This window comes from Myripristis murdjan, chromosome 22 (assembly GCF_902150065.1).
Source record: "Myripristis murdjan chromosome 22, fMyrMur1.1, whole genome shotgun sequence".
NCBI classification, from domain to species: Eukaryota; Metazoa; Chordata; class Actinopteri; order Holocentriformes; family Holocentridae; genus Myripristis; species Myripristis murdjan.
In genome coordinates, this window is record NC_044001.1 from 711,945 (window position 1) to 737,551 (window position 25,607).

Below are 25,607 nucleotides of genomic sequence, written 5' to 3' on the forward strand. Positions count from 1 at the left end.
ATACAGATCCGTCTGTATTTGCTGTGGAATAAACGGAATTAAACGGCTTTAAAAACGTGCTGTCTGACGTATTGAACTGGCTAACATTTGTTTTTACCGCCTGATGAGATTTTTTTTTTTCATCACCACAAAGAAAATGATCACTGCTTTACTTTTTAATTTTATTTCTAACAAATGAACTCAACGGTGAAAATGCAGCTTGAAAATGGCGTCAGACAGAAGCAGTGACTCACAGCAGAAGCAGAAGTTGGTCTCATGATGTCTTTCTTCTCGGACTTGAAGTCAAAGATAAACAGAAATCCTCTCCTGCCGTCTGAACGTGTGCAGCTCTTCTACATCATGACAGTGGGACAGTCCAACATTAATGATGATGATGAGCCTCCTGGTCGCGGCTCGTCCAAACCTTCAACCAAACTTTCATTTTCACTCGTGCTGCGTTCACGTCCTCGTCGACTCATGGGAAAATTCAGCAGCTCCCACCTGCGTCACTGCGCTTTGGGACTCTGGACTCGAGCATGCGCAGGAGCACGAGTGCTTTCATTTGAATCGTGTCGTCATCTGATGACAGGGAGTTCATGATGGAGAGGCAGAAAAGAACAGAAAGCTCCCGGCAGAGGGAGAAGGAGAAAGATTTGGTAGGGATGGAAAAAAAAAAAAAAGCTTTTCACAGTGGTTGAAAAACAGCAGGTAAGTTATGTCAGTGAATCAGGAGGAGGCTTGTAAATATTCAGGTCAGCTACCAGTAAAAGCACAGGTTACTGTTGTCCTGCAGCTGTGTGCTGATCAGTATTGACAATATAACAGATCATGACAAGAAAAATAAAGGAACTTGTTTGTGCTTATTTTGTTGTTCAGACAGATCATTTTTTGACTGTTTCAGTCATTTTTTGAACTAGATGGTGACTCATAAAACAAATGATAGAACTTGGGAGGGATACACCTATATATAAATATATAACACGACATAACACTACAGTGCTGCTGTGATGTATCTGATGCAGAATCCAATCACTAACTGATATCCAATAAGGATATCATTTAAAATTCAAACTTCATGTTTTTTATATGTGGTTTGACTGCTGTATTTTTGAAATCTCCCTAACACAAAGTTCATGTCATTCAGGTGTGAGGATGGAGAGAAAGAAGAGAAGAAGAGAGAGAAAGAATCAGGGCAGACAGGAAGGCCACAGGTTGATCTAATATCAGGTGGAAGTGCAGGAACAGCCACTTGATACCAAGTGATTCATTTCCAAAATATTATTTATATTGAAAAACTGCATTAGCAAGATGTGTAATTTATTCAAAGCTATGAAATAATGCTTGTTTGACCGTGTGACTTAGCGGAGAAGAACACAGGCATCTGCTAAAAGTCTGTAGTAAAAGTCTTATATTTTGTAAGTCCATGAATAAATAAGATTTATACATGCAAATACAAAAAAAAACCTCGACCTCCTCCCCCCCGCCTGTCGAGCTCCTCCCCCCCGCCTGTTGACCTCCTCCTCCCCGCCTGTCGAGCTCCTCCTCCCCGCCTGTCGAGCTCCTCCTCCCCGCCTGTCGAGCTCCTCCTCCCCGCCTGTCGAGCTCCTCCTCCCCTCTCTCCTCACTGTGAACCAGAGCCTGAGATGCTGAGAAGCCTGAGAAGCTCCTCCACATGAAGCAGTAACTCACTCCCCGCTCGGAGAGAGCAAACCACCTTTTTCCCGCAGAGAACCACGGCCTCGGACTCAGAGGTGCCGATCCTCGTCCTCATTCACAAACTGCCCCGGTGCATGCTGGGAGGTCATGGCTTAAAGCGGCCAGCAGAACATCTCATCTGCAGTCGTGTGGTCACCAAAGTGGAACCTTCCACCTGCTGACTGGGCCTTGAGATCCAGTCCATGAGGATGATGAACAGATCTGGAGAGGAGGAGCAGCCCAGTGGGAGCAGCTGGACGGTCTGCACTTAAACAGGCTGATGATCCACATGCCAAACTTCCTGCCCCATAGGCCCAGGACACCCAGAGCTCCGCCCCAACCTGCCATCCATATCTTACTGCACCCGGCCCCTACTTCTCCTCCATACCTCTCTTTAATGTTTGCCGCTTCAGATAGATAGATAGATAGATAGATAGATAGATAGATACTTCATTCATCCCAAAGGAAATGCACAGTTTTCAACAGTATCCACAGATTACAAGATTAAATAAATAAAAAATAAAGAATAAAAGATGACACTAGAGATCTAAGTACCCAATGTGCAAAAAACCGTGTGCATAGATGTATACAATGTGCATAGATGTGGGCAATGTGCAAATTTACTGTATAAACAGATGATAAATATCAGCAAGCAATATATACACTATAAACAAGGAATATATGAAAAATAGAAATATAAGGTGCTGAGTAGAAGGAAGAATGTGCATATAGTAAGAGTTACTTCCTCCGGGTGGAGTTAAAAAGCCGCATGGCGTGGGGGAGGAATGATTTCCTCAGTCTGTCGGTGGAGCAGGACAGTGACAGCAGCCTGTCACTGAAGCTGCTCCTCTGCCTGGTGGTGGCGCTGTGCAGTGGATGCAGTGGATTGTCCATGATTGACAGGAGCCTGCTCAGCGCCCGTTGCTCTGCCACAGATGTCAGGCTCTCCAGTTGTGTGCCCACAACAGAGCCCGCTTTCCTCACCAGTTTGTCCAGTCGTGAGGCGTCCCTCTTCTTGATGCTGCCTCCCCAGCACACCACCGCATAGAAGAGGGCGCTCGCCACAACAGACTGGTAGAACATCAGCAGCAGTTTTTTGCAGATGTTGAAGGACGCCAGCCTCCTGAGGAAGTACAGTCGGCTCTGTCCTTTCCTGCACAGAGCCTCAGTGTTGGCTGTCCAGTCCAGTCTATCATCCAGCTGCACTCCCAGGTATTTATAGGTCCGCACCATTTCCACACAGGCACCGTTGATGCTTATGGGCTCCGGGTGAGGCCTGGTCCTCCTGAAGTCCACCACCATTTCTTTTGTCTTGGAGGTGTTCAGGTGGAGGTGGTTGGAACCGCACCATGCTACGAAGTCCTGGATGAGTTTCCTGTACTCCTCCTCCTGTCCACCGCTGATACATCCCACGATGGCCGTGTCGTCCGCCAACTTCTGCACGTGGCAGGACTCCGAGTTGTACTGGAAGTCCGACGTGTACAGGGTGAACAGGACTGGAGAGAGCACAGTCCCCTGCAGCGCTCCTGTGCTGCTGATCACAGTGTCTGACCTGCAGTCCCCCCAGTCGCACATACTGAGGTCTGCCTGTCAGATAGTCCATGATCCATGCCGTCAGGTGTGAGCCTACTCACATATCAGTCAGTTTGTGACCGAGCAGCTGGGGCTGGATGGTATTGAAGGCGCTGGAGAAATCCAGAAATGTAATTCTCACAGCACCACTGCCCCTGTCCAGGTGAGAGAGGGATCAGTGTAGCATGTAGACGATGGCGTCCTCCACTGCCACCTTCTCCTGGTACGCAAACTGCAGAGGGTCGAGGGCATGGCTCACCTGCGGTCTCAGATGGTGTAGCAGCAGCCGCTCCATGGTCTTCATCACATGTGACGTCAGGGCGACCGGCCTGAAGTCATTCAGCTCTGTGGGACATGGCTTCTTTCATAAAAACTTTAATGACAGGGTTCATGACGACTCGGCTTTAAGCAGTGTGTCCTCATATTTCAGTGTTAAGGTCAAAATAAAGCTGTGTCAAATCCAAACACTGCATGAAGGTTTGGACTGCAGGAGGAAACAGTGAAGTCACTCCGTCCCTCACAGTAATGAAATATTCTCCTCGAGGGGCTTTGTAGAATTTTTTAAAAATAAAAATAGGAATAGAAATTACTAGGAAATAATTTATAATTATGACAGTTATATTTTTTTAAATAAATTGCATGAAAATTGCCATAAGATTACAACAGAACTGCCCCCCCCTCCCCAAAATCTGTTGGACAGGTGTCCCTTGAGAGTGAGACCCCATCAGATTACCTGTATAAATGAAGCTTAAATCAAAGTCAGTTAAAAAAAAATGTTCAAAACAGTTACAAGAAATTATTTTATTTATTCCCTTCATAAACGTGCCCGCTCCCGGCCTCCTGGGATTGGAAGGGTTAAAGGTCACGTCAGCTGAGGTTCGCTCTGATGATTGGACGGAACACAAACCCAGGTAGAGCCCAGGTGTGTGTGTGTGTGTGTGGCAGGAGCACGTCTCAGCAGAGCAATGAGATTACTTCCTGCCGTCAGACGCTCATAATCCCTCCTGCTCTCTGATAATCTCTGCTCAAATATAGACTGAGAGATGATGAAATAATCCTGAGCGACACTCCAGACAGATCCTGAGTGGATCTGACACGCGTGGAATCAAACAACGAACGCCCCGCTCCACTTTCACAGCCAGTGTTCAGGATGTGTCAGGTGTAATGTTGATTGACATGATGATTGATATGAAAACCACCAAAATAATCTGAACAAGGACAGAGCCTCTCACACATTCACACACAAGCCACCTGATCTGAAGGTTAATACGTTATTTTAATAATTATAAACACGGTCATTTCTTCAGATTTTCAGGTTATGTTTGGTTTCATTTATGGCCAGCTTCTTCTAACTTTCTAATTCTTTCTAAAATACTAATTTAATAATACAAGATGTTTTTTTTAATTGATCCAGGTCTGTTTGCTAATAATCAGATGATAATATCATATATGAATATCAGATAATCAGTGCTGCTTCTCCTCTCAGTACATGGAGCGCTTCACCGCCACCAAGAAGAAGTTCTCCTGAGGACACAGGCCGGGGCTCAGGGGCCGCGGCGCCACCCGCAGGCCCGACCGGGAACTGCGGCGGCGGCCCGCAGGCGGGACCACGGCATCTTCAGACTGAGCACGGCGCCACCTGGCGGCGGCTGAGCACAAACAGCCGAGCTTTTAACACCCAGACAGAGAGTTGAAGCCGGAGGAGGAGCGGAGCGTCCGGACGGCGAGGAGGAGGAGCCGCAGCCTCTCAGGGACTCACAGGGACTCACCTGCACACTAACAGAATGTAATCTGCACACCTTAGGCATCTGCAGCTTCACTTTATGAGCAAATCAACAGAGTTTGTTTCCAAAATGCTGGGCGGCACAATATTTCTTTGATCAGTCAGCGTCGCCTCTCCGTTTAGGCCTCGATCTGAAAACAGCCCGTTCCCTCCGCCTCGACCTTCAGGCCACAGGAACACTGATCTGGTCTCAGCTGTGGTCTTCTTCTGTGGTGTGGACGGTGCACAGGACGCAGGTGGATATCTGTGATGGTGCAGGGGCGGAGCTAGATAGATAGGACTGCTGCTCCACACACACACACACACACACACACACACACACACACACACACACGACACAAGTGTGTGTGTGTGTGTCCTGAAGGCTGGGACGGTGTCTTTCAGGTCCAGAAAAATCTGAGAATTGAAAATTTCTCAGGACCACTTATTGAATATTATTGAATGTTGTCAGCCCTAATGTTGATTTATATTAATATATATATATATAGATATGTTGAGTGATAAACCTTCATAAGAATGTGAGCCTGAATTGAACATTTTCGTCAAGAGAAAATAAAATTATTCGTCACTGAAATTCCAAATTGTCGGCATGAAAAAGGACTAAAGATTCAGGGAAATGTGACAGAGTGGGAGCCCAGTTTTACATCCTGAAGTCTGTCAGCCAACCCAGCCACCGTAAATCTTTATTCTTTATTTTAAAGAAAGATTTGATTTTTTTTTTTTTTTTGTCATTTTGGAAACAAACTTCTGAATGCTCTGGAGTTTAAAGCAAAGTAGCAGCTCTGTTGAATGGCTTTTAGATCATAGGCTTTTTTTTTTTCCTGATAATGTGTTTAAGGTTTTCTGCAGTGAAATGATATTTCCGAATGTAAACTCTGGAAACACTACGGGAGCCAGAGGTTGTTGTAAATTTCTCCTGGAATGAAGGAATCCTCAGAGCTGCTCCCTTCATGGCCCACATGTATTTAAATCTCTTTTAATGGTTTTATTTAACACTTTTGAATAATGTTAGGCATTATTTGATCCATTTTGTCAAAGAGTCTTAAAGCAGCTCATTAACTTTGTTGTTGTGGAAGGCGATCAGCTGTGTCACCTCAGAGACAGAGGGCTTTTTCTGATCAGGTCTATTGATCGATTTTGGGATAAAATAAGACAGTTGTGGTGATCCATCAGAAACCTACACTTCCTGTTTCCTGTCCCAGTTTAAAGCTCCGTCCCAGTGATTTTTAATGTTTGTCTCGTTCACATTTTCCACGTCAACAAACCGTTGATCAAATCCTGCGAAGGAACCACAGATTTCACATCACAGAACCAAAAGTGTGAGTTTCCACCTCATAATGTTCTGCTTCTGCAGAGAACAAAGTCCTCGACATTTCTCAGAGTTCATGTTCATATCGAGGTGGAATGAATGGAAACCAGCGGCTGGAGGAGAGGGAGGAGGAGTGAGAGCACTGCTCGCTTTGGGGGGAGATCAGAGGAACGTTGTGGGACGTGCAGAGAGTCTCTGGGACGGGGCTTCAGCAGGGCGACGGGCTGCAGGGGTTTCCTCTGCAGGAGTGTGAGGCCATCAATCTGTCAACACGCTGACTGTTTCCAGGCTGTTTGTCTCCTCGGCTTCACTCAACATAAACATCTAACATCACGTCTGTTGTCTGACTCCTTTATTCTGCCCTCACTCAGAAACTCTCACCTGGTTAACACAGAAGTGATGGAGCCGAGGGACGGGGGCAAAATGCACAGAAAAAACCTCAGAGAAACACATTTTCTTCTGCTTCTTCAGTTTTCATGTGCTGCCCCCTGCTGGCCGTGTCTCAGGCCTGCAGCTGATCCCCTCAGCAGATTCTACAGCAGGGGTGTCAAACTGGTGCCATGGAGGCCAAGAGGCTGCAGGTTTTCATTCCAACTCCACCAGGTGATTTCACTGATCACCCCACCTCCAAACAGAGAGGCGGGACTAATCAGTGACATCACCTGCTGGAGTTTTTGGTTGGAATGAAAACCTGCAGCCTCTCGGCCTCCATGGCACCAGTTTGACACCTGTGGTCTACAGGAACAGGGAGATCCTGCTGATCTGACCCAGAATCAGCAGATTGTTTTCTTCTGAATCGGCCCAAGTCACAGCAACGTCTCTTCAGAGTCCACATGCTGAGGATTGTCAGTTTTTTCTTTCTAAATTTATGAGTTTATAATCTCAGATTTTTTGTTTTTTTTTTTTCTTATGAATTTGTGAATTTAGTCTCAGAGAATATGAGTTTTTTTCTTGGAAATTCATGACTTTAAGAATAACTGAGGTTTTCTCATAACTTTGTGAGTTTAATCTTAGAGAATATCTGAGTTTTTTTTTTTTTTTTGTTTGTGGAATATTACCCCCACTCCTCCGGCTCAGTAAAGTTTCTCCTCCCTACAGCTGCTGCCTTCTGCTGCACAAAATATTAAACCTGTGAAACCCGAGCTCTCAAAAACATGGAGAAAAGGCTGTGAGGAAATCAGCACAAAAAGTGCTTCAGTTAAAAAAAAAAAAAAAAAAAAGATAAAATATTACCAGAAAATTAACCAAGATTTCTGTATTAATTTATTTATGAAATAAGAGTAAAACTAATTGATAATTCAGGGCTAATCAGGATCAGATGTGTGTTAAAGTTTCAAGGCACAAAGTGAAGTGGAGGCTGGTGCTCTGGAAGCCTCTGAGGGACAAGTCAAATTCATTTCTTTAGAAAAGTTTTCACAAAAAGCACATTTACCCTCAGTGGAAATATTAAATGTGTGAACAATAAAGATTATTGCAGCTCAGACAATTTAAATGTGTTTTTGATATGTAGCATCACAATCATTCAATCAGACTTATTCAATACAAACCAAATTCAGAAAAGCTGTTATGAATGTGAACACACACACACACACACACACACACACACACACAGGCAGGCCGCTAAACCGTTGGACGTCATGGCGTTTCTCCGGTCCGTCTCTTGCCGGCACACTTGTGTCCTCTGAGGTGTCCCTGCCGGTTGAAGCTCCGCCCACAGGCGCTGCAGCTGTAGGGTTTCTCCCCGGTGTGCGTCCTCATGTGTAAGGACAAGTGTGACTTCTGTCTGAAAGTGTTGCTGCAGACGCAGCAGCTGAAGGGTTTGTCCCCCGTGTGCGTCCTCATGTGTCTCAGCGTGTCTCTCTTGCTGCAGAATCTCTTCCAGCACACGCTGCAGCTGAACGCTTTCTCCCCGCCGTGGACGGCTGCGTCCGTCCCGCCGCTCGCGCCGCAGCCGTGAGGTTTCCCCTCTGTCGGCTCGCCGCCACACCGGTGTCTCCTGAGCCAGTCCCGGCGGTGAAAGCTCGTCCCACAGGCGCTGCAGCTGTAGTGTTTCTCCCCGGTGTGACGTCTCATGTGGACCTTCAGGTCGTTCACCTGTGTGAATCCTTTTCCACACTCGCTGCAGCCGTGCGGCTTCTCCCCGCTGTGCGTCACCATGTGTCGGCTCAGGTGCTCCTGCTGGTTGAAGCGTTTGCTGCACACAGAGCAGCTGAAGGGTCTGTCCCCCGTGTGGATCCTCATGTGTCTGTCCAGCCGAGAGCTCCCGCTGAAACACCTGCCACAAAGTGAGCAGGTCACCTGTCTGCTCTCTGAGTGGACTCTGTGGGGGGTGTCAGCTGTGTCCTCACTGAGGAGTCTGTCCTGGGACTCTGGAGCCGCCTGAGGCTCTCTGCTCGGCCTCCAGTCGTCCTCACTGTCTTCAGTCTCAGGTTCAGAGGAGTCGGACGTCTCCACACCAGCAGCTGGATCTGACCTCCTGGCTGCTTCCATCTGTTCAGTGGAGCTGCTGTGATGAAGCTGTGAGGGCGGAGCTTCCTCTTCATCATCCTCACTCTTCACAGCAGTGAAGGGGAACGTGGTGAGATCTGCCTCCTGATTGGTCCACAGCTCCACCTGTTCCTCTTTAATGGGCGGGGGCTCTGGCTCCTCCTGGTCCAGGCTGGGGGTCTGCTCCTGCTGCTCAGGGGGAGCCTCCTCTTTACACACCAGCAGCTGCTGAGGCATCACTGGAACACACACCAAGGACACATTTATTTATTTATCAATATAATATAATATATATCCCCAAAGCATGACATCCTAATGCACAAAAATAACAACTGCTAAAAACACAAAACATAAAAACAATGAATCAAAAGCAGTAAGCCCTTCAGGAACAATAATTAAAACTTTAAATGTGTTTGCCCACGTCACTGAACGTGTGGCCACGCCCTAAACTGAGTTGGAGTTGGTCCAGTTTGGTTTCACCTGGTTCTCTCCTGTTTTTTATCAGCCAGGGAGGCGAGCCGCTGTCGTCTGGCTTCTTTTGGTTTAGTCAGGTTGTACTGATTACTGATTACATCACTTTACCGTATTTATTATTACTTTCACATTCTAAATACATTCACATTTGTTATATTGAGCACATGTGTCTTTGTGGCTGCTTGGGACGACGGGGAGAAGACGGGGCTTTTTCATGTCGTGTGTGGGACAGGCCCGGACGGGGCATCACAGAGGATTTACTGCATTTCTGTCGGAGCGCTTCAGGTTTTGTATTTGGGAGAATTCAGTAGAGAAAGTAAACTACAGATGAGAAACACGTCATCAGTGACTGACGGTGCGTTAACATGAGGCTGAGGGACTGAGGAGGTCTCATTTTGTTAAAGGCCTCGCAGCTCCTGTGGGCGGAGCTAAGACACGAGGAGGCGAGGAGAAGAGAGGAGGAGAGGAAAGGAGGCGAGGACGTACCACTGAGAAATGAGCCCGGCCTTTCGGCTCTGTTCCAGGGTGTGACTGTATTTTCTAAAGTCCAGAACAGAGAGACTGAGGAAGACTTTCATCCCCTGGGCCAGTAAAGGGGTCAGTGCTGCACCGTGGGCCACCCCGACACCCCGCCCTGCACCGTGGGCCACCCCAACACCCCGCCCTGCACCGTGGGCAACAACCTACTGCAACAGGTGCTCTTTGGCACGACGACTCCCATCAGTATAACGAGGATTTATCTGTGCTCTTTTGCACAAGAGTCATAATGATATTATTTGCTACAGCCTTTCAGCGTATAATTACAGTTCCCATAAGGTTCATGTCTTTGCACATTTATTACACAGCACTTTATTGTATACTCTCAAATTGTTATTTTATTCAAATGCTCGACAGGCTATTTCTTTCTGACCACCTGGTGTGTGTGTGTGTGTGTGTGTGTGTGTGTGTGTGTGTGTGTGTGTGTGTGTGGATATCTATATATCTAAGTAACATATACACTATATTACCAAAGGTATTCGCTCACCTGCCTTTACTCATACTATGAACTGAAGTGCCATCCCATTCCTAACCCATAGAGTTCAATATGATGTCGGTCCACCTTTTGCAGCTATTACAGCTTCAACTCTTCTGGGAAGACTGTCCACAAGGTTGAGGAGAGTGTTTATAGGAATTTTTGACCATTCTTCCAAAAGCGCATTGGTGAGGTCACACACTGATGTTGGTCGAGAAGGCCTGGCTCTCAGTCTCCGCTCTAATTCATCCCAAAGGTGTTCTATCGGGTTCAGGTCAGGACTCTGTGCAGGCCAGTCAAGTTCATCCACACCAGACTCTGTCATCCATGTCTTTATGGACCTTGCTTTGTGCACTGGTGCACAGTCATGTTGGAAGAGGAAGGGGCCCGCTCCAAACTGTTCCCACAAGGTTGGGAGCATGGAATTGTCCAAAATGTTTTGGTATCCTGAAGCATTCAAAGTTCCTTTCACTGGAACTAAGGGGCCAAGCCCAGCTCCTGAAAAACAACCCCACACCATAATTCCTCCTCCACCAAATTTCACAGTCGGCACAATGCAGTCTGAAATGTACCGTTCTCCTGGCAACCTCCAAACCCAGACTCGTCCATCAGATTGCCAGATGGAAAAGCGTGATTCATCACTCCAGAGAACACGTCTCCACTGCTCTAGAGGCCAGTGGCGGCGTGCTTTACACCATTGCATCCGACGCTTTGCATTGCACTTGGTGATGTGTGGCTTGGCTGCAGCTGCTCGGCCATGGAAACCCATTCCATGAAGCTCTCTGCGTACTGTACTTGGGCTAATCTGAAGGTCACATGAAGTTTGTAGCTCTGTAGCAATTGACTGTGCAGAAAGTCGGCGACCTCTTTGCACTATGCGCTTCAGCATCCGCTGACCCCTCTCCGTCACTTTACGTGGCCTACCACTTCGTGGCTGAGTTGCTGTTGTTCCCAAACGCTTCCATTTTGTTATAATAGAGCTGACAGTTGACTGTGGAATATTTAGGAGCGAGGAAATTTCACGACTGGATTTGTTGCACAGGTGGCATCCTATGACAGTTCCACGCTGGAATTCACTGAGCTCCTGAGAGCGGCCCATTCTTTCACAAATGTCTTGTTTCACAGTCTGCATGCCTGAGTGCTTGATTTTATACACCTGTGGCCAGGCCAAGTGATTAGGACACCTGATTCTGATCATTTGAATGGGTGAGCGAATACTTTTGGTAATATAGTGTATGAGTATATGGGAAGTAGCAGAGTATATGTGCAGCCTATAAGTAACTAAAAAAAAGTTGGAGTTGGGATTTTGCCAAACGCTGCAAAATATTAGCACCAAACCCCAGATGGCAGCCATTTTCCACCACATGAAAAAATAAAATTTTAAAAATGGATACACTGTGAGATTTTTTCCCCTCACTGTGACTGTATGAGGCCGGCCTGCCGTTAGCCGAGCACTTAGCGAGGCGAGGCTAACAACACGCCAGCCACCTGACTGACTGACTGACTGACTGACTGACTGACTGGCTGACTGACCTGCTCTGTGCAGCCTGGCTGACTGACTGACTGACTGACTGGCTGACTGACCTGCTCTGTGCAGCCTGACTGACTGACTGACTGACTGACCTGCTCTGTGCAGCCTGACTGACTGACTGACTGCCTGACTGACTGACTGACTGACTGACTGACTGACTGGCTGACTGACCTGCTCTGTGCAGCCTGACTGACTGACTGACTGACTGACTGACTGACTGACTGACTGACCTGCTCTGTGCAGCCTGACTGACTGACTGACTGACTGACTGACTGGCTGACTGACCTGCTCTGTGCAGCCTGACTGACTGACTGACTGACTGACTGACCTGCTCTGTGCAGCCTGACTGACTGACTGACTGACCTGCTCTGTGCAGCCTGACTGACTGACTGACTGACTGACTGACTGACTGACTGACTGACTGACCTGCTCTGTGCAGCCTGACTGACTGACTGACTGACTGACTGACTGGCTGACTGACCTGCTCTGTGCAGCCTGACTGACTGACCTGCTCTGTGCAGCCTGACTGACTGACTGACTGACTGACTGACTGGCTGACTGACCTGCTCTGTGCAGCCTGACTGACTGACTGACTGACTGACCTGCTCTGTGCAGCCTGACTGACTGACTGACTGACCTGCTCTGTGCAGCCTGACTGACTGACTGACTGACTGACTGACTGGCTGACTGGCTGACTGACCTGCTCTGTGCAGCCTGACTTGGGGCTTCAGCAGGATGTTGAGCAGCTTCCTCTGGCGGCACATCTCTTGCTCTGCCCGCTCAGCTTTGTCTTCGTACTCCGCCACGGTTTTCTCCAACAGGCCGACAATCTCCTCCGCGGCCGCCGTCAGCCGCTCGGTGAGCAGCGCTCTCAGCTCCGGGATCTCAGCCGCTTCTCTGCCTTTTTCCAGCAGCAGCAGAAAGTCTGCAGCAGCGGCGCTGATCCGCTCATGGACCGACACCCTCAGCAGCTGCAGCGGCAGCATCTTCCTCCGCTCACACACACACACACACACACACACACACACACACACACACACACACACACACACACATACACACAGCCACACAGCCACACAGCTCTTCCTCTTCTTCTTCGTCTTTGGTGTTTAAAGGCAGCTTGCATCCTTATCGTTGCATTACCGCCACCTATCGGGGCAATTCAACCCCTACAATATTCCATCCTCTATATTCTTTTCATCAGTCCTGTCCTTATTAGAAAGTTTACTAGTAACTTTCTCCCACTTCCACTCTCACCACCCTCAGTTATATTCTTTAAGCCTGTTCCTGCTACTCCTTCTCTCTTCATTCCCTCCATCTTGTCCCTTCTTTCCAGTTCATATTTCCTGCGTCTAATCATTACATGCTCTACATTTTCTTTTTCCTGACACTGTTCACATAGTCCAATTGGGTGCCTCCCTATCATGTGGACAGTCCCATTGAGATAACTGTGCCCTATATGCAGCCTTGTCATGATCACCTCCTCTCTCCTGTCTCCTCCCCTGCTCCTTCCAGTCTCCACTCTTTTGTATATTTCATACAGCGATCTTCCTTTAGTCCTTTGATCCCATCAATGCTGCCACTCTCTCATGCTTCCCCTCCATGCAATGGTCCCTTCTGTTTTTGACAGTTTAATTTTAACCTCTATCTTTTCTTTTTTAATCAATCAATCAATCAATCAAACTTTATTTATATAGCGTCAAATCACAACAGAAGTTATCTCATGACACTTTACAGGTAGAGCAGGTAAAGACCACGCTCTACAAATTATAGTAGAAAAAAAAAAGAAAACAAGAAACCCAACAGATTCCCTCCTGAGCTCTTGGCTCTTGGCGACAGTGGCAAGGTAAAACTCCCCTTTAACGGGAAGAACCCTAAAGTAGAACCAGACTCAGGGCGGGCGGTCATCTATCTCTACCGGTTGGGTGGGGAGGGGAGAGAGAGAGAGACAAAGAGACAGAGACAGGGAGATAAGGAGAAACTGGAACAGCAGACAACAGCAGAAACATCAGGGTATCCTGAACAGGTAGATGGAAGTGACATGCAGCATCCAGCCTTCTCGTCTGCAGCTGGATGACCTTCCAGGATGAGCAGGACAGTTTGACCTGGACAAGATACAAAAGGCACAACAAAAGCAAAGGGGCAGTGGACTCTGGAACAACAGCATGCACTGAGTAAAAAAAAAGGGGGGCGGGGGGGGGGGGGGGGTATAGAGGAGGACAGGAAGAAGAAGAAAGGAAGAGGGAAGAGGAAGATTAGAAAAGAGGAAGGGCTCAGAGCATGATATGAAGTCCCCCGACAGTCTAACCCTGCGTTCCAATACTCATACTATCATACTATTTAGTAGGGAAAAAAAAGATTTAGTGTGTCCCAATACATAGTATGCCAGATGCAGTATGCCAAGAGTACCAGGATGTTCTACTACATCCGGTCAGATTTCGCAGTATGGATTTCAGCATGCTGCTCTGGCCATTCTGACCCACAATCCTTTGTGCAGCGGACGTTACGTCGCACTGCGTGTACAGGCCACGCCCACATACGGACGACAACAAAACACACATCGCACAAAACTCGCTCAGTGACAGCAGAAGCGACAGGAAGACAGAAGATCAGAAACATGACAGACGACAGCGCAGTATGAAACAGCACCGGCATTTTGACAACAACATTCAAATTTGCCGCTACTGACGGCGGCGGAAGTGAGCGAGAGGTTCGGACTTCAGGGATGATGTATGTAGTGTGTCCCAATAGTATGCATATGTATGCATATTTCATACTAAACTACATACTTTGTAAGGGCAGCTGCAGTACCTACTAAAAGTAAAAAGTATAAGTATGCGATTTGGAACACAGGGTAAGCCACAGGTGTCAAACTGGTGCCATGGATGGCCGAGAGGCTGCAGGTTTTCATTCCAACCAAATACTCCAGCAGGTGATTTCACTGATTAGTCCCGCCTCTCTGTTTGGAGGTAGGGTGATCAGTGAAATCACCTGGTGGAGTTTTTGGTTGGAATGAAAACCTGCAGTCTCTTGGCCTCCATGGCACCAGTTTGACACCCCTGGTTTAAGCTTATAGCAGCATAACTAAGGGCTGGTCCAGGGCAACCTGGGCTGGCCCTAACTATAAGCTTTGTCAAAAAGGAAAGTTTTAAGTCTACTCTTGAAGATAGAGAGTGAATCTGCCCTCCGAACTGAGATAGGAAGATTGTTCCACAAACGTGGAGCCTGGAATTGGAAGGATCTGCCTCCCGTTCTAGTTTTAGAGATTTTGGGAACCACCAATAAACCTGCATTTTGGGAGCGCAGTGCTCTGGCAGGGTGATAAGGAACTATGAGCTCTTTCAGATAAGATGGTGCCTGCCCATTAAGAGCTTTATAGGTGAGGAGAAGAGTTTTAAATTCTATTCTAGATTCTACAGGAAGCCAATGTAAAGAAGCCAATATTGGAGTAATATGATCTCTTGTCCTAGTTCTAGTCAGCAGAGCTTGTTTGGTTAATCTATCCACCCTTTCGTTGCCAGTGATACCCACATGTGCTGGGACCCACATTAACATCACCTCAGTGCCCCCTCTCTTCACCCTTGTGTACAATTCCAATATTTCATAAACAGTTTCTTGATGGTTTTTAACTATTCCATCCTTCAAGCTGTGCAGTACAGCTGATGAATCACTACATATAATTGCTCTCTTAACTTTGGCTTGCTCCACCCATTCTATTACCATCTTAACTGCATACATTTCAACTGTATAAGGAAGCTTGATGTCCTCTTAAGCATTATTACAGGAGAGGGTGTGCTTGACCGTTATTATTATTATTGTCTATTATTAGCATCGCTGAAGTGACAATACTAACGGTCAAGCACACCCTCGAGTATAATAATGCGATTATGCAACTATTACCAACAAAATAAAATGTATAATCATAATGTATTCATACTGTGGGCATTTCACTCTCAAAATATAAAAGTTTTTTGCTAGCATTCTCTCCGTTTCAGTGGAAACACATGAGATCTGACGGTAACTAGTCCTTGTCAGCCAGCCAGCTTGGGCTTATCATGTTTTCTAGACATCCTGATTTCCCAAAACTGAATAAATACCAAACACAGCAACACAGAACTGCTCTGCTAGCTCAACCATGTTGTAACTAGAATATCCACTGGAAAAAATAAATTTTTCATGGACTGATAGTTATACTTCTGCCGATTTCTCAGTCATTTTTAATCTAACAGGTGTCGTGACAGTGACTCACCAACACAGCTGATCTTTATCTACAACCAACTTATATGAACAGTTATATTTAAATACAGGCTACTGCTTTCCAGTGTCAGCGCCACAACAAACATCTGTCTTTTCATAAATTCACCGGCAGATGTTGTATTTCAGCTGGGGGTGTGTCACTCCAATTTAACGTCAGCTCCGATTAATGTGGCTAAGCAGCTAAAGTAAGGACAGTAAGCAGTCACATTAAGGCTGAACAGAGTTATAGAACCACCTTTTCAGGCTGTTATCTATTTACCTCTGAAATAAAGACCACAGCTTTCACAGATGTGTTGATTTATTAAAAGTTCACTTCAGTGTACAGATGCAAATAAACTGACAAATTAATTCAATCAATGGCCTAGGAAACTCATAAAGAATAACCAAATTAATAACGATTAATAGGATAATTAATAACTGATAACATTAACACATTAATAACAAGAACAAAGTTACAGCTGCACATCTCCGCGGAAAATCTGACAGGTACTGTCCGTGGTGCTGAATCTGCCTCAGCGGGTACTGTCCATGGTGCTGAATCTGCTTCAGCAGGTACTGTCCGTGGAGCTGAATCCGCCTCGGCGGGTACTGTCCGTGGTGCTGAATCTGCCTCGGCGGGTACTGTCTGTGGTGCTGACTTCGCTGCGGCACTTTATTATAGGCTAGAAATTAAAGCTCCATAAAATTCAAGGAGGATCTTGTTTAGCTCTTCTTTCCTTACAGGTGAGAAATCAGCTGTTTGCCCGGTGTTTGTCAGGTAGTCTTGTAGACGTTTGACGGTCCAAGACGTTGACCGGGCCGTACCGGCTTTATTTCCTGACCTCTCCAGCTGATCCAGCTCTTCACTCGTCACGTGTATCTCGGCTTTTTCTCTTCTGTCTTGTCTTCCTCGTTCAGCCATTTATCCAAATTTAAGTCGCCAAATTAATCAAAATTGACAACCAAACGGTGCATTATGCAGGTTAACAAAGTTGACAGCGGCTTTTGATGCGGGTTTCAGTGAAACGTTTCGTGTTGCCATGGAAACCACACAGACGCGGGCAATAATATTGCCGGGTGGAGTAATATTTTCAGTGATGAGTTTTTTTCTTTTTTTCATTTCAATTGCTCATTTGAGCACATTCTAAACATCTGATTGACCAATCAGATTGCTCGGTCGGATCTACGTGTTTTGTAATTACTTATACCTACGTTATGACTAGGAACTGCCACTGCAGCACCAGTCCTATTCAATACAGGGTCTTTGGATCCATCAGTGTAAACTTGTACATAATCCATATATTTCCTTTCTACATATGTAGTGATTACAATAGCCTCTTATTAGTGCTATAATTAAGGCTTCACTAGCTCATTCAATGCGAACAGGTAAGTGCCCAGAATGACCAGGACAGGAGGCTGACAACTTATAAAAAATATAAATTTATTACAAAAATAGAATCAATACAATCAGACAAAGACAATGTGGGCTGGTAGCTACCCAGTAGCAAATGTGCAAAGATTCAATTCGTCAAGCAAAACACCCATATTCATAAGAATGGAAAAAAACAAACTCTACGAGAGAGCATATAGGATCCACTAACACATTTAAGACCAGTACACTCCACAAGGAGGATAATAGATATCACTACACACAATGAGAGCACACACACAATGTTGCCAAAAAAACACACTATGAGCACACAAACCAAGAGGTCACTAAATGGTAGGCCTAAAACTCCCCCCCAGACCAGTTACCACTCCTGAATTTAGCAGTATGCTCAATCTTACACCAAGCCCACTTTAAATAAATATCGAAAAGAAAGAAATTAAAAGAAAACAAAAGCAAATATCAAAAAAACAACAAAACACAGGCCAACAATTAAAATTAAGGTTGGGAAGAAAAGGAAAAGAACAGTGACAGACACTGCACCCATTAACAGTCCTATATAAAAACACAAGCATGAGGGTTATACTGTGTTTAGCATATTTCCTTTAAAAAAAATACTAACTAATAACTAAAATAATTAAATATGCTGTACCTTTGGTTATTTTTAACTAGCACCCAGACCAGCTGTTTGTTGTTACGTTGTTTTAACTAGCCCCCAGACCATGTGGCAGTGTCTGCTACTGAAACAAAAGAAAATACAAAATACATTTAAACAGGTACATTCCGTACATATTATAAAATACCACTGGATAAACAAAATCACCGAATGCACCATACCTGCAGGTATTTTTAACTAGCACCCAGACCAGCAGTTTGTTGCGGCGTCGTTTTAACTAGCACCCAGACCAGCAGTTTGTTGCGGCGTTGTGTTAACCAGCACCCAGGGCCTGTCACAGTACTAAAAACACCATCAAATATCTTTAAACGCCACAGCTTAAATGCACTTAAATGCATGCATGAGTTTAACACATAAAAATAAAACAAAGGTGCAAGACTTACAATCAAATCGCAGCTGTCGTATGCAGATGCCTGGAGGGTGCACGCGGACAATGGAGTCCCGTCTTCTCTATCTGGCCGCACTTTTATGTCTGCGCATACCAGTGGAAAGGAGCACGCTACTTCCGCTATACTGTTATAGACTACCTTGGATCTGAAAATTACATTGTTTCTCTGACTGATTAGCGTCCCACCTGTTATGCTTCACACTTCCGTGTTTGCTCGCACCGGTAGAGCGAGAATAGGGAGTTTAAGCAAAGGCGGATTGTGCGGCGGCTACTGCAACCGGAAATGGCTCTCACCCGACGCTCTTGCCGTAGCTGTCAAATCCACAGTAGTCATTAAGCAAACTACCGCGACAGCGGCAGCGTTTTCCTCAGCGTCAACGCTGTGCAGTTTTATTAATTAAAAGTGTTACACTCATAGTGAGTGTGAATAGTTTTTTTGCTATTCAAATGTATTGTCATTATGCCAAGTGCAGGTAGAAAGCAAAACGGAAAGATGTGTGCATTTCGGACAATAATTTAAAGATTTAATAATAATAATAATAATAATAATAATATATTAATAATAATAATTAATTATTTACAATTAAGCACACATCTGATCGGAGTGTGAAGGGATCAGTGCGTGACCTGCATGACGTGCAAGAACACATTTAATTTCAGAAATATGAGGAAAACTATTTAACTGACACGCCTATATCACGCGTTGTAGCGACAACGTGAGAATGATCCTTTCGCCGTTGTAGATCAGGCTACTACGGCAGACAACGCCGGCGCGACGGCTGAAGTCTCGATCAGCAGAGCGCAGATCCATTTCCGGTTGCCGTAGCCGCCGCAAAATCCGTCGTTGCTTAAACTCCCTAATGAGAGAGAGAGGGCGCGAGCCAGAGAGAGAGGGCACTGCTTCCGCTACACCTGTATAGGATCCCCTGGGTCCTAAAACCATCCCCGTTACATGAAAAACCATCCCGTTACACATATGCATAGAATTCCACTTCCAAATCTACATTTTTCTTCTTTGCCTTAACTTGCAATAATTGCAGATCTAAATGGCTCTAATGCCCACACTGGGGTTGTAGGTCACACCACTGCTGGGCAGAACTCTTGCTCATATACCCCTAAGTCTCTTGCCATTAAGTCTCCTGTCCGGCAAAAACTTCACACACACTGTAACCCGCTTCTACTTCTTCTTTTTAATTTCCGGCAGCTTAGACTCCGCAAACTGGTGTAGCCGGGTCGCCCCGCCCTCACCTGGAGCTCCCAGAGGGCCTCCTCCTCCAGCCTGATGGCAGTGGCGCAGAGAGTGGGTCTGCACTGCATGTGGCACATAGGGGCCGCATGTAAAGGGATGGAGGGAAAATTATTTCGAGTCTGCATTTTCTGTATTTACCAGCTGTTTGTTCATGTGTAAATGATATGATCAATAACAGCGGCAGGTCACTGATTAGGCGCCGCTCTGAACTGCGGGTCTGAATCTGCAGTCTCTGGGTCTGCAGACACATACTATTGCCCTCCACGGCTCTGTAGCACACAAACATAAAACAAGAGAGGAAGAGGAATATTTACATTTTTAATCCAATCAAAGAGGACGTCACCCAATTCAAATACACAGTGTGCTGTACATCAGCTTTGAGGGAGGCTCAGTCTCTGCTGTCTTCGTTTAGTTTAGTCTCTGCTGCTTCAGATGTTCCTCCTGAAAAGGGCTTCTCAAAGCGAGCATGTCCATAGTTCTGGTCTCAGACAGTCGTATTCTTCTGGGACTTGTTCTGGATGCTGCCACATGGGACTCTGCCGCTCCTTAAGCTAGCAGCAGGCTGTGTTGTTTACCTGCAGCTGCATTCTGCGGCCGGTGAAGAGTCAACATCGAGCTGTCCGTTTCAGAAGAGCAGCCATTTCTTAGTGTTTCAAAGACGATCGGCCCATTGAGCGCTGCTGTGGCCTGCGGCTAAATCAATATCAGGATCAATACTGAGGCGAGAGGTGACATGATGTTCTCTACGTCTGAGGATGATGCCAGATAATCTGGAAATAGGGCTCGAGCTCCACAAAGAGCAAACCTGTCCTGCCATTCAACATCGAGTGTGTGCACAAAGCAGCCATCCAGCTGCTGTGTTCAAATCAGATTTGTTCCCTCTTCAAGTCGTCTTCAGTTTTAGGAAACCTGTGGAACACCTGGCCAGGGGCTGCAGGTGAGAAAAGCCTCTGACACATTTACAGTCATGTGTTTATTAATGTGCACTGTCCAAAATGAAATACAACTGTTGAAAGTAAAAAATCAGGTATAGAGCGATAAACATCTTAATGTGACTTGGAGATCAACAGGTGAAGGGAGGGGCACAAAAGGAGAGGGGCTCCAGTCACAGCTCTCCACTGTGCAATGTGCTGTCATTCTCACGTCTGTGTTTATTAGAGAAATACAAAAAAAAAAAAAAAAAAATCAATCAGTGGAGGAGGAGGTTTAAATGACACTTTTGCACAACATTAAGATTTGAATATACAAACATTATAATGACTCATTATTTTTACAAGCCTCTCCAATCAATCAGTTAACAATTATCCACCAAGATGCCTGATACAATAAATAAAAAAAAAAAAAAAAAAAAAAAAAAAAACATAAACCACAAATCAACCAAACATGTTCTAAACTCTTTCAGGTCAGAGTTTGTTTCTGAGAAACTGGCAGCTCAACCACAATGGAAGAATCATCTGACCCCAAAGTAAACCCAGGGAGGAGCGGCTCAGTGAAGGTGGATCTGAAGGTGTGCAGGAGTCTCAGGCTGTCAGAAGAGACTCTGTAGAAGGACACAGTCCCAGCAGAGCAGTCCAGATACACTGCTACTCTGTCAGATCCACTGGGACGGACAGAGATGCTGGTGGACTTCCTGTTGTGACTGACAGTGTATCTGTGATCAGAGCACTCCAGACTCCAGGACTTTTTATTGAATCCAAGCCGAGAGTCAGCACCACTTCTTGTGATTCCTCTGTAAGTCACTGCTATAGAAACCAATCCGCTCCACTGGACCTCCCAGTAACATCGCCCAGTCAGACCTTCTCTACACAGAACCTGAGGCCAGTCAAATCTGTCTGGGTGACGAGGATACAGCTGCTGCTCGAACACATTCATCACCTTCCTGTTGTCCTCAGACAGACGGAGGGTTCTGCTCGCTGTGTTTGGATCCAGTGTGAGATCACAGGCATCTGATGGGGAGAAGACACACAACACACCTCAGAAAGCCTCATTCACTCACACTCTCTTGGCTCTTATGAGGTTATTATAGTTTTACATTTTTAATGTCATTTTACACTTTGTGTTTTCAATCTGAGTTTGGTTTGAATTCATTTCTAAAGAGGATTTGCTTGTTTAGTTTTTTGTTTTTAATGTTCATTTTTTGTTTAGTTTGTAAGGCAGATTTCATATCCACCCAAAATACCAGAGAAAAACAAATACATATCAACAATTAAACAAATGACACCTTTTTTTCTCCTTTTTCTCCTTCAGTTTTTTTTCTGTTATATCTCTGTCTCTTTTTCTCTACCCCTCTCTGTCCTTGCCTGCCCCCTTACACACACACACACACACACACACACACACACATACACACACACACACACACACACACACTCACACACTCACACACACACACACTCACACCAAAAGTAAACTACAATTGATTTGCTTTCTTAATACTTTTTTTTCTTATTATTTTCTGTGTTGTTTTGTTCTTTCTTTCTTTCCACATCTGTTCATCCTGTCTTCTCCTTTTCTAATGTTTTTTCTCCTTGTAGCTTTGACTGGACTCAGCAGAGAGAGACAGGAAAGGCCGGGGAGAGAGAGGGGCCGCCCTGCAGCAAAGGGCCTGAGGTGGGATTCAAACCCACGACTCAGCCTGGACAAGCTGGAGCTCTGCAGCACGTGAGCTCCCAGGGCGCCCAGCTTTCTCTGTCCTGTCAGCTGATTTGAGCTGCTTTTGGAAACACACACACACACACACACACACACACACACACACACACACATATAGTTTCAGCTCGCTCACATTTGTGTGTGTGTGTGTGTGTCAGTACTCACGTCCTCTCAGGCTGCCAGCTGGAATCCAGTCTTTTACATGTTCCAGCCTGTAGGGATGAACACAAAACCATCGTCCTCTTCATCATCAACATCATCATCATCATCACCTGCAGGTCACATGATCCCAACACACTGTGGCTGCTCTGATTGGCTGATCTTTCTCTGTCTTTCTGTCCAGTCCTGAGGCCACTGAGCACTTTGGACATTTCCCAGGAAATGCTGCCTGCACTGACTGTGTCCAGCACAAGAACCAAGCAACCAAGCTGCTCTGCCTGGACTGACTCCACCCCTCTGCTGACCTCAGAGGACTGACTCCACCCCTCTACTGACCTCAGAGGACTGACTCCACCCCTCTACGACTGACTCCACCCCTCTAGGACTGACTCCACCCCTTTATTGACCTCAGAGGACTGACTCCACCCCTCTAGGACTGACTCCACCCCTCTACTGACCTGAGAGGACTGACTCCACCCCTCTAGGACTGACTCCACCCCTCTACTGACTGAGAGGACTGACTCCACCCCTCTAGGACTGACTCCACCCCTCTAGGACTGACTCCACCCCTCTACTGACTGAGAGGACTGACTCCACCCCTCTACTGACCTCAGAGGACTGACTCCACCCCTCTACTGACCTGAGAGGACTGACTCCACCCCTCTACTGACTGAGAGGACTGACTCCACCCCTCTACTGACCTGAGTCTCTCCAGTCTGCAGTTTGGACTCTCCACCAGAGCAGACAGCAGCTCCACTCCTGAATCCTGAAGCCAGTTCTCACTCAGGTCCAGCTCTGTCAGATGGGGGTTGGACTTCAGAGCCGAGGCCAGAGAAGCACAGCTGCTCTCTGTCAAGCTGCAGTCACTCAATCTGAATAAAGAATAAAATATGGAGCTATAATTTCCAGTGTTCTGGATATTTATCAGTAATTCAGCAATGAAATAATTATTATAACAATTGCATTAACAATAATACTGAAAATACTAATTTATATTTCTATTACACCTGTGAAGGTAAGTTCCAAAGTGCTTTACCAAACCATCAAACCCAACACACACCGGCGGCGTACGACGTGCAAACAGCAGCCCCATTATTTTCTATGTATGTCCACACACCGGCGGCGGCTAGACACGTGTCAACGCGCCGCGCCGCTACCTTTCACGCCACTGTCCTATTTCCAGCGTCAATGCGCCTGAAAAGCATATTTTCTCCCTTCTGGATGTCCATCCCAGCTTCCCTAGCTGCTCTTCTTCTCTGCTTCTGTGGCACTTCCCTGTATTTTCGAGCTATAGCGAGCTGTAGGTCGGAGATCGGCTCTTCAGGTGAGAAATCCAGTTTCAGTAACGTTACTGGGTGTCAACACATGAATTTGAAACGTTACTGTCTTCACTTGGCTGTAAATCAGTTTTTAAATGAGTCATGGCAGTTTTACATATAACTAAAATGTTGTGTTTAATTATTTTCATGTATAATAAATAAATGAAATGTAATGAATTAAAGCTGCAAGCAGCGTTGGACGGGCCCTCGCACCCGTGCCCCGCGTTCCCCTCATGCCCGTCGGGAACGGTCCATTTTGTCCAGTGTTGTAAGTTCATGTAGTTTGAGAGCTGTTTCTGTTCCCTCTGAGATCTCTCAGTCTCTGTGTGTGTGGGGGGGTGGACTGGCAGCTGCAGTGTCAATAGACAGAGAGTGCAGAGCAGATCAGAGCTGACCAGAGTCCAAACCTGTTAAACTAGTCTTCACAGTGGCCAAACTTTTTCCAATCCACACCATAATGTATACTTTTGTAGGAATGTTCGTCCTCTTTCCATCGGCATAGGTTTGGAAGCTGTCAGACTTTTACTTTGGACTCCTGGGGCCTAATTAGTGTCCATTGTCAGGGCAAGTGGCTGTTTATTCAGAGCAGGCACACCAGGGTCCATGGGAAAAAGTGGAGGCGTTGGTTGTGGACACTCTGACTTTGGGTCCTTCTGAAATCCAAACAGTTCGAAGGAATGTAAATTCCTTCTGAACTTTTGTTAAGCACTATGTTCTCTGTCATCTGTGAAATTTGCAAGCCGATAAAATTAACGCCCTGGGAGTTTATAGATTTCATGCAAAGTGGAAATTTGGGCGAAAACGTGACTTTCAAACGCAAATTGCGGACTTCCTGTTGGTTTTAGGTGGGGGGCACGAGCACGAAAAATGTCGGGCTTGATGAGATCTACGTTTCGGCGCTGGTTTGGTCTTTCTATGACATTCCTGTGGGCCGCAGGGGCTGCCTTTGCGTCCCTAGGTGGCGCTACCGAGCCCATTTTTGCACCTGGGGGGTTCAATTTTTGATTTTATCGAATTTTTCGCCAGACCTGGTGTGCGTGCCGAATTTGGTGAGTTTTTGAGCATGTTTAGGGGGTCAAATTAAGGGTTAAAGAGACGTAATAATAAGGGAAAAGGAGAAGGAGAAAAAAAAAACGAAGCAAAAACAATAGGGCTTCACACTGGGACAGTGCTCAGGCCCTAATTATGTTGGTCATAATTTTTTAAAGATAAAACGTGTTGAACTCCAGGTGATGCAATGAAAACTGGGCGTTGGATCCTTATCATATATCCTTAATTATAGACGTCCACAGCTGGCACAGCAGGTCAGCAGGGGAGTTATCACATGAGGAAGGTTATTAACGTTCTACAGCGCCACGCTTCCAGTTTGTGTTGGGTGCTTCAGGTGACGTGCATCACCTGACGCACCGCGACGCTGCGCTGCCGGTGTGTGTTGGGCTTCAGAGTGAATGAAAGCGTCACTCCTCAGTGAACTGGCTCCTTGCACTCTGTGAGCTTTTTCTACTTCACTATGAATGAATGAATGAATGAATGAATGAATGAATGAATGAATGAATTTTATTTCGAACATATCTAAAAGAAAAAGAAAGAAAGAAATACTAAAACAAAAAGTGTATGTACGTACAGTACAGGCCAAACGTTTGGACACACCTTTTCATTCAATGCGTTTTCTTTATTTTCATGACTATTTACATTGTAG

General features: G+C 46.0%; 2 protein-coding genes across 2 annotated transcripts in view; both read right to left on the reverse strand.

Moving 5' to 3' along the window:
* LOC115354421 (NACHT, LRR and PYD domains-containing protein 3-like) overlaps positions 1-25,607 on the reverse strand; it is a gene marked incomplete at its 5' end in the record, with an annotated part of 72,085 nt that overhangs the window by 27,177 nt on the left and 19,301 nt on the right. Inside the window, 3 exons of the mRNA XM_030044815.1 lie at positions 145-167; positions 1,583-1,594; positions 22,215-22,233. Of these exons, the coding sequence (XP_029900675.1) occupies positions 145-167; positions 1,583-1,594; positions 22,215-22,233 (54 nt within the window). The remainder of the gene's footprint in view (positions 1-144; positions 168-1,582; positions 1,595-22,214; positions 22,234-25,607) is intronic.
* Positions 7,587-12,889, reverse strand: LOC115354081 (zinc finger protein 771-like). The gene is made up of 2 exons (XM_030044257.1): positions 12,543-12,889; positions 7,587-9,064 (listed from the first exon to the last, which is right to left on the reverse strand). The coding sequence occupies exons 1-2, from the start codon at positions 12,826-12,828 to the stop codon at positions 7,974-7,976; spliced, it is 1,377 nt and encodes a 458-aa protein (XP_029900117.1). The 5' UTR covers positions 12,829-12,889; the 3' UTR covers positions 7,587-7,973.

Excerpts from the sequence above, each read along its gene's own strand:
- LOC115354081 (XM_030044257.1), bottom strand. The coding sequence starts at position 12,828 with ATGCTGCCGCTGCAGCTGCTGAGGGTGTCGGTCCATGAGCGGATCAGC. Across the intron at positions 9,065-12,542 it reads AGTCAGGCTGCACAGAGCAG|TGATGCCTCAGCAGCTGCTG; the intron begins GTCAGTCAGCCA and ends TGTGTGTTCCAG.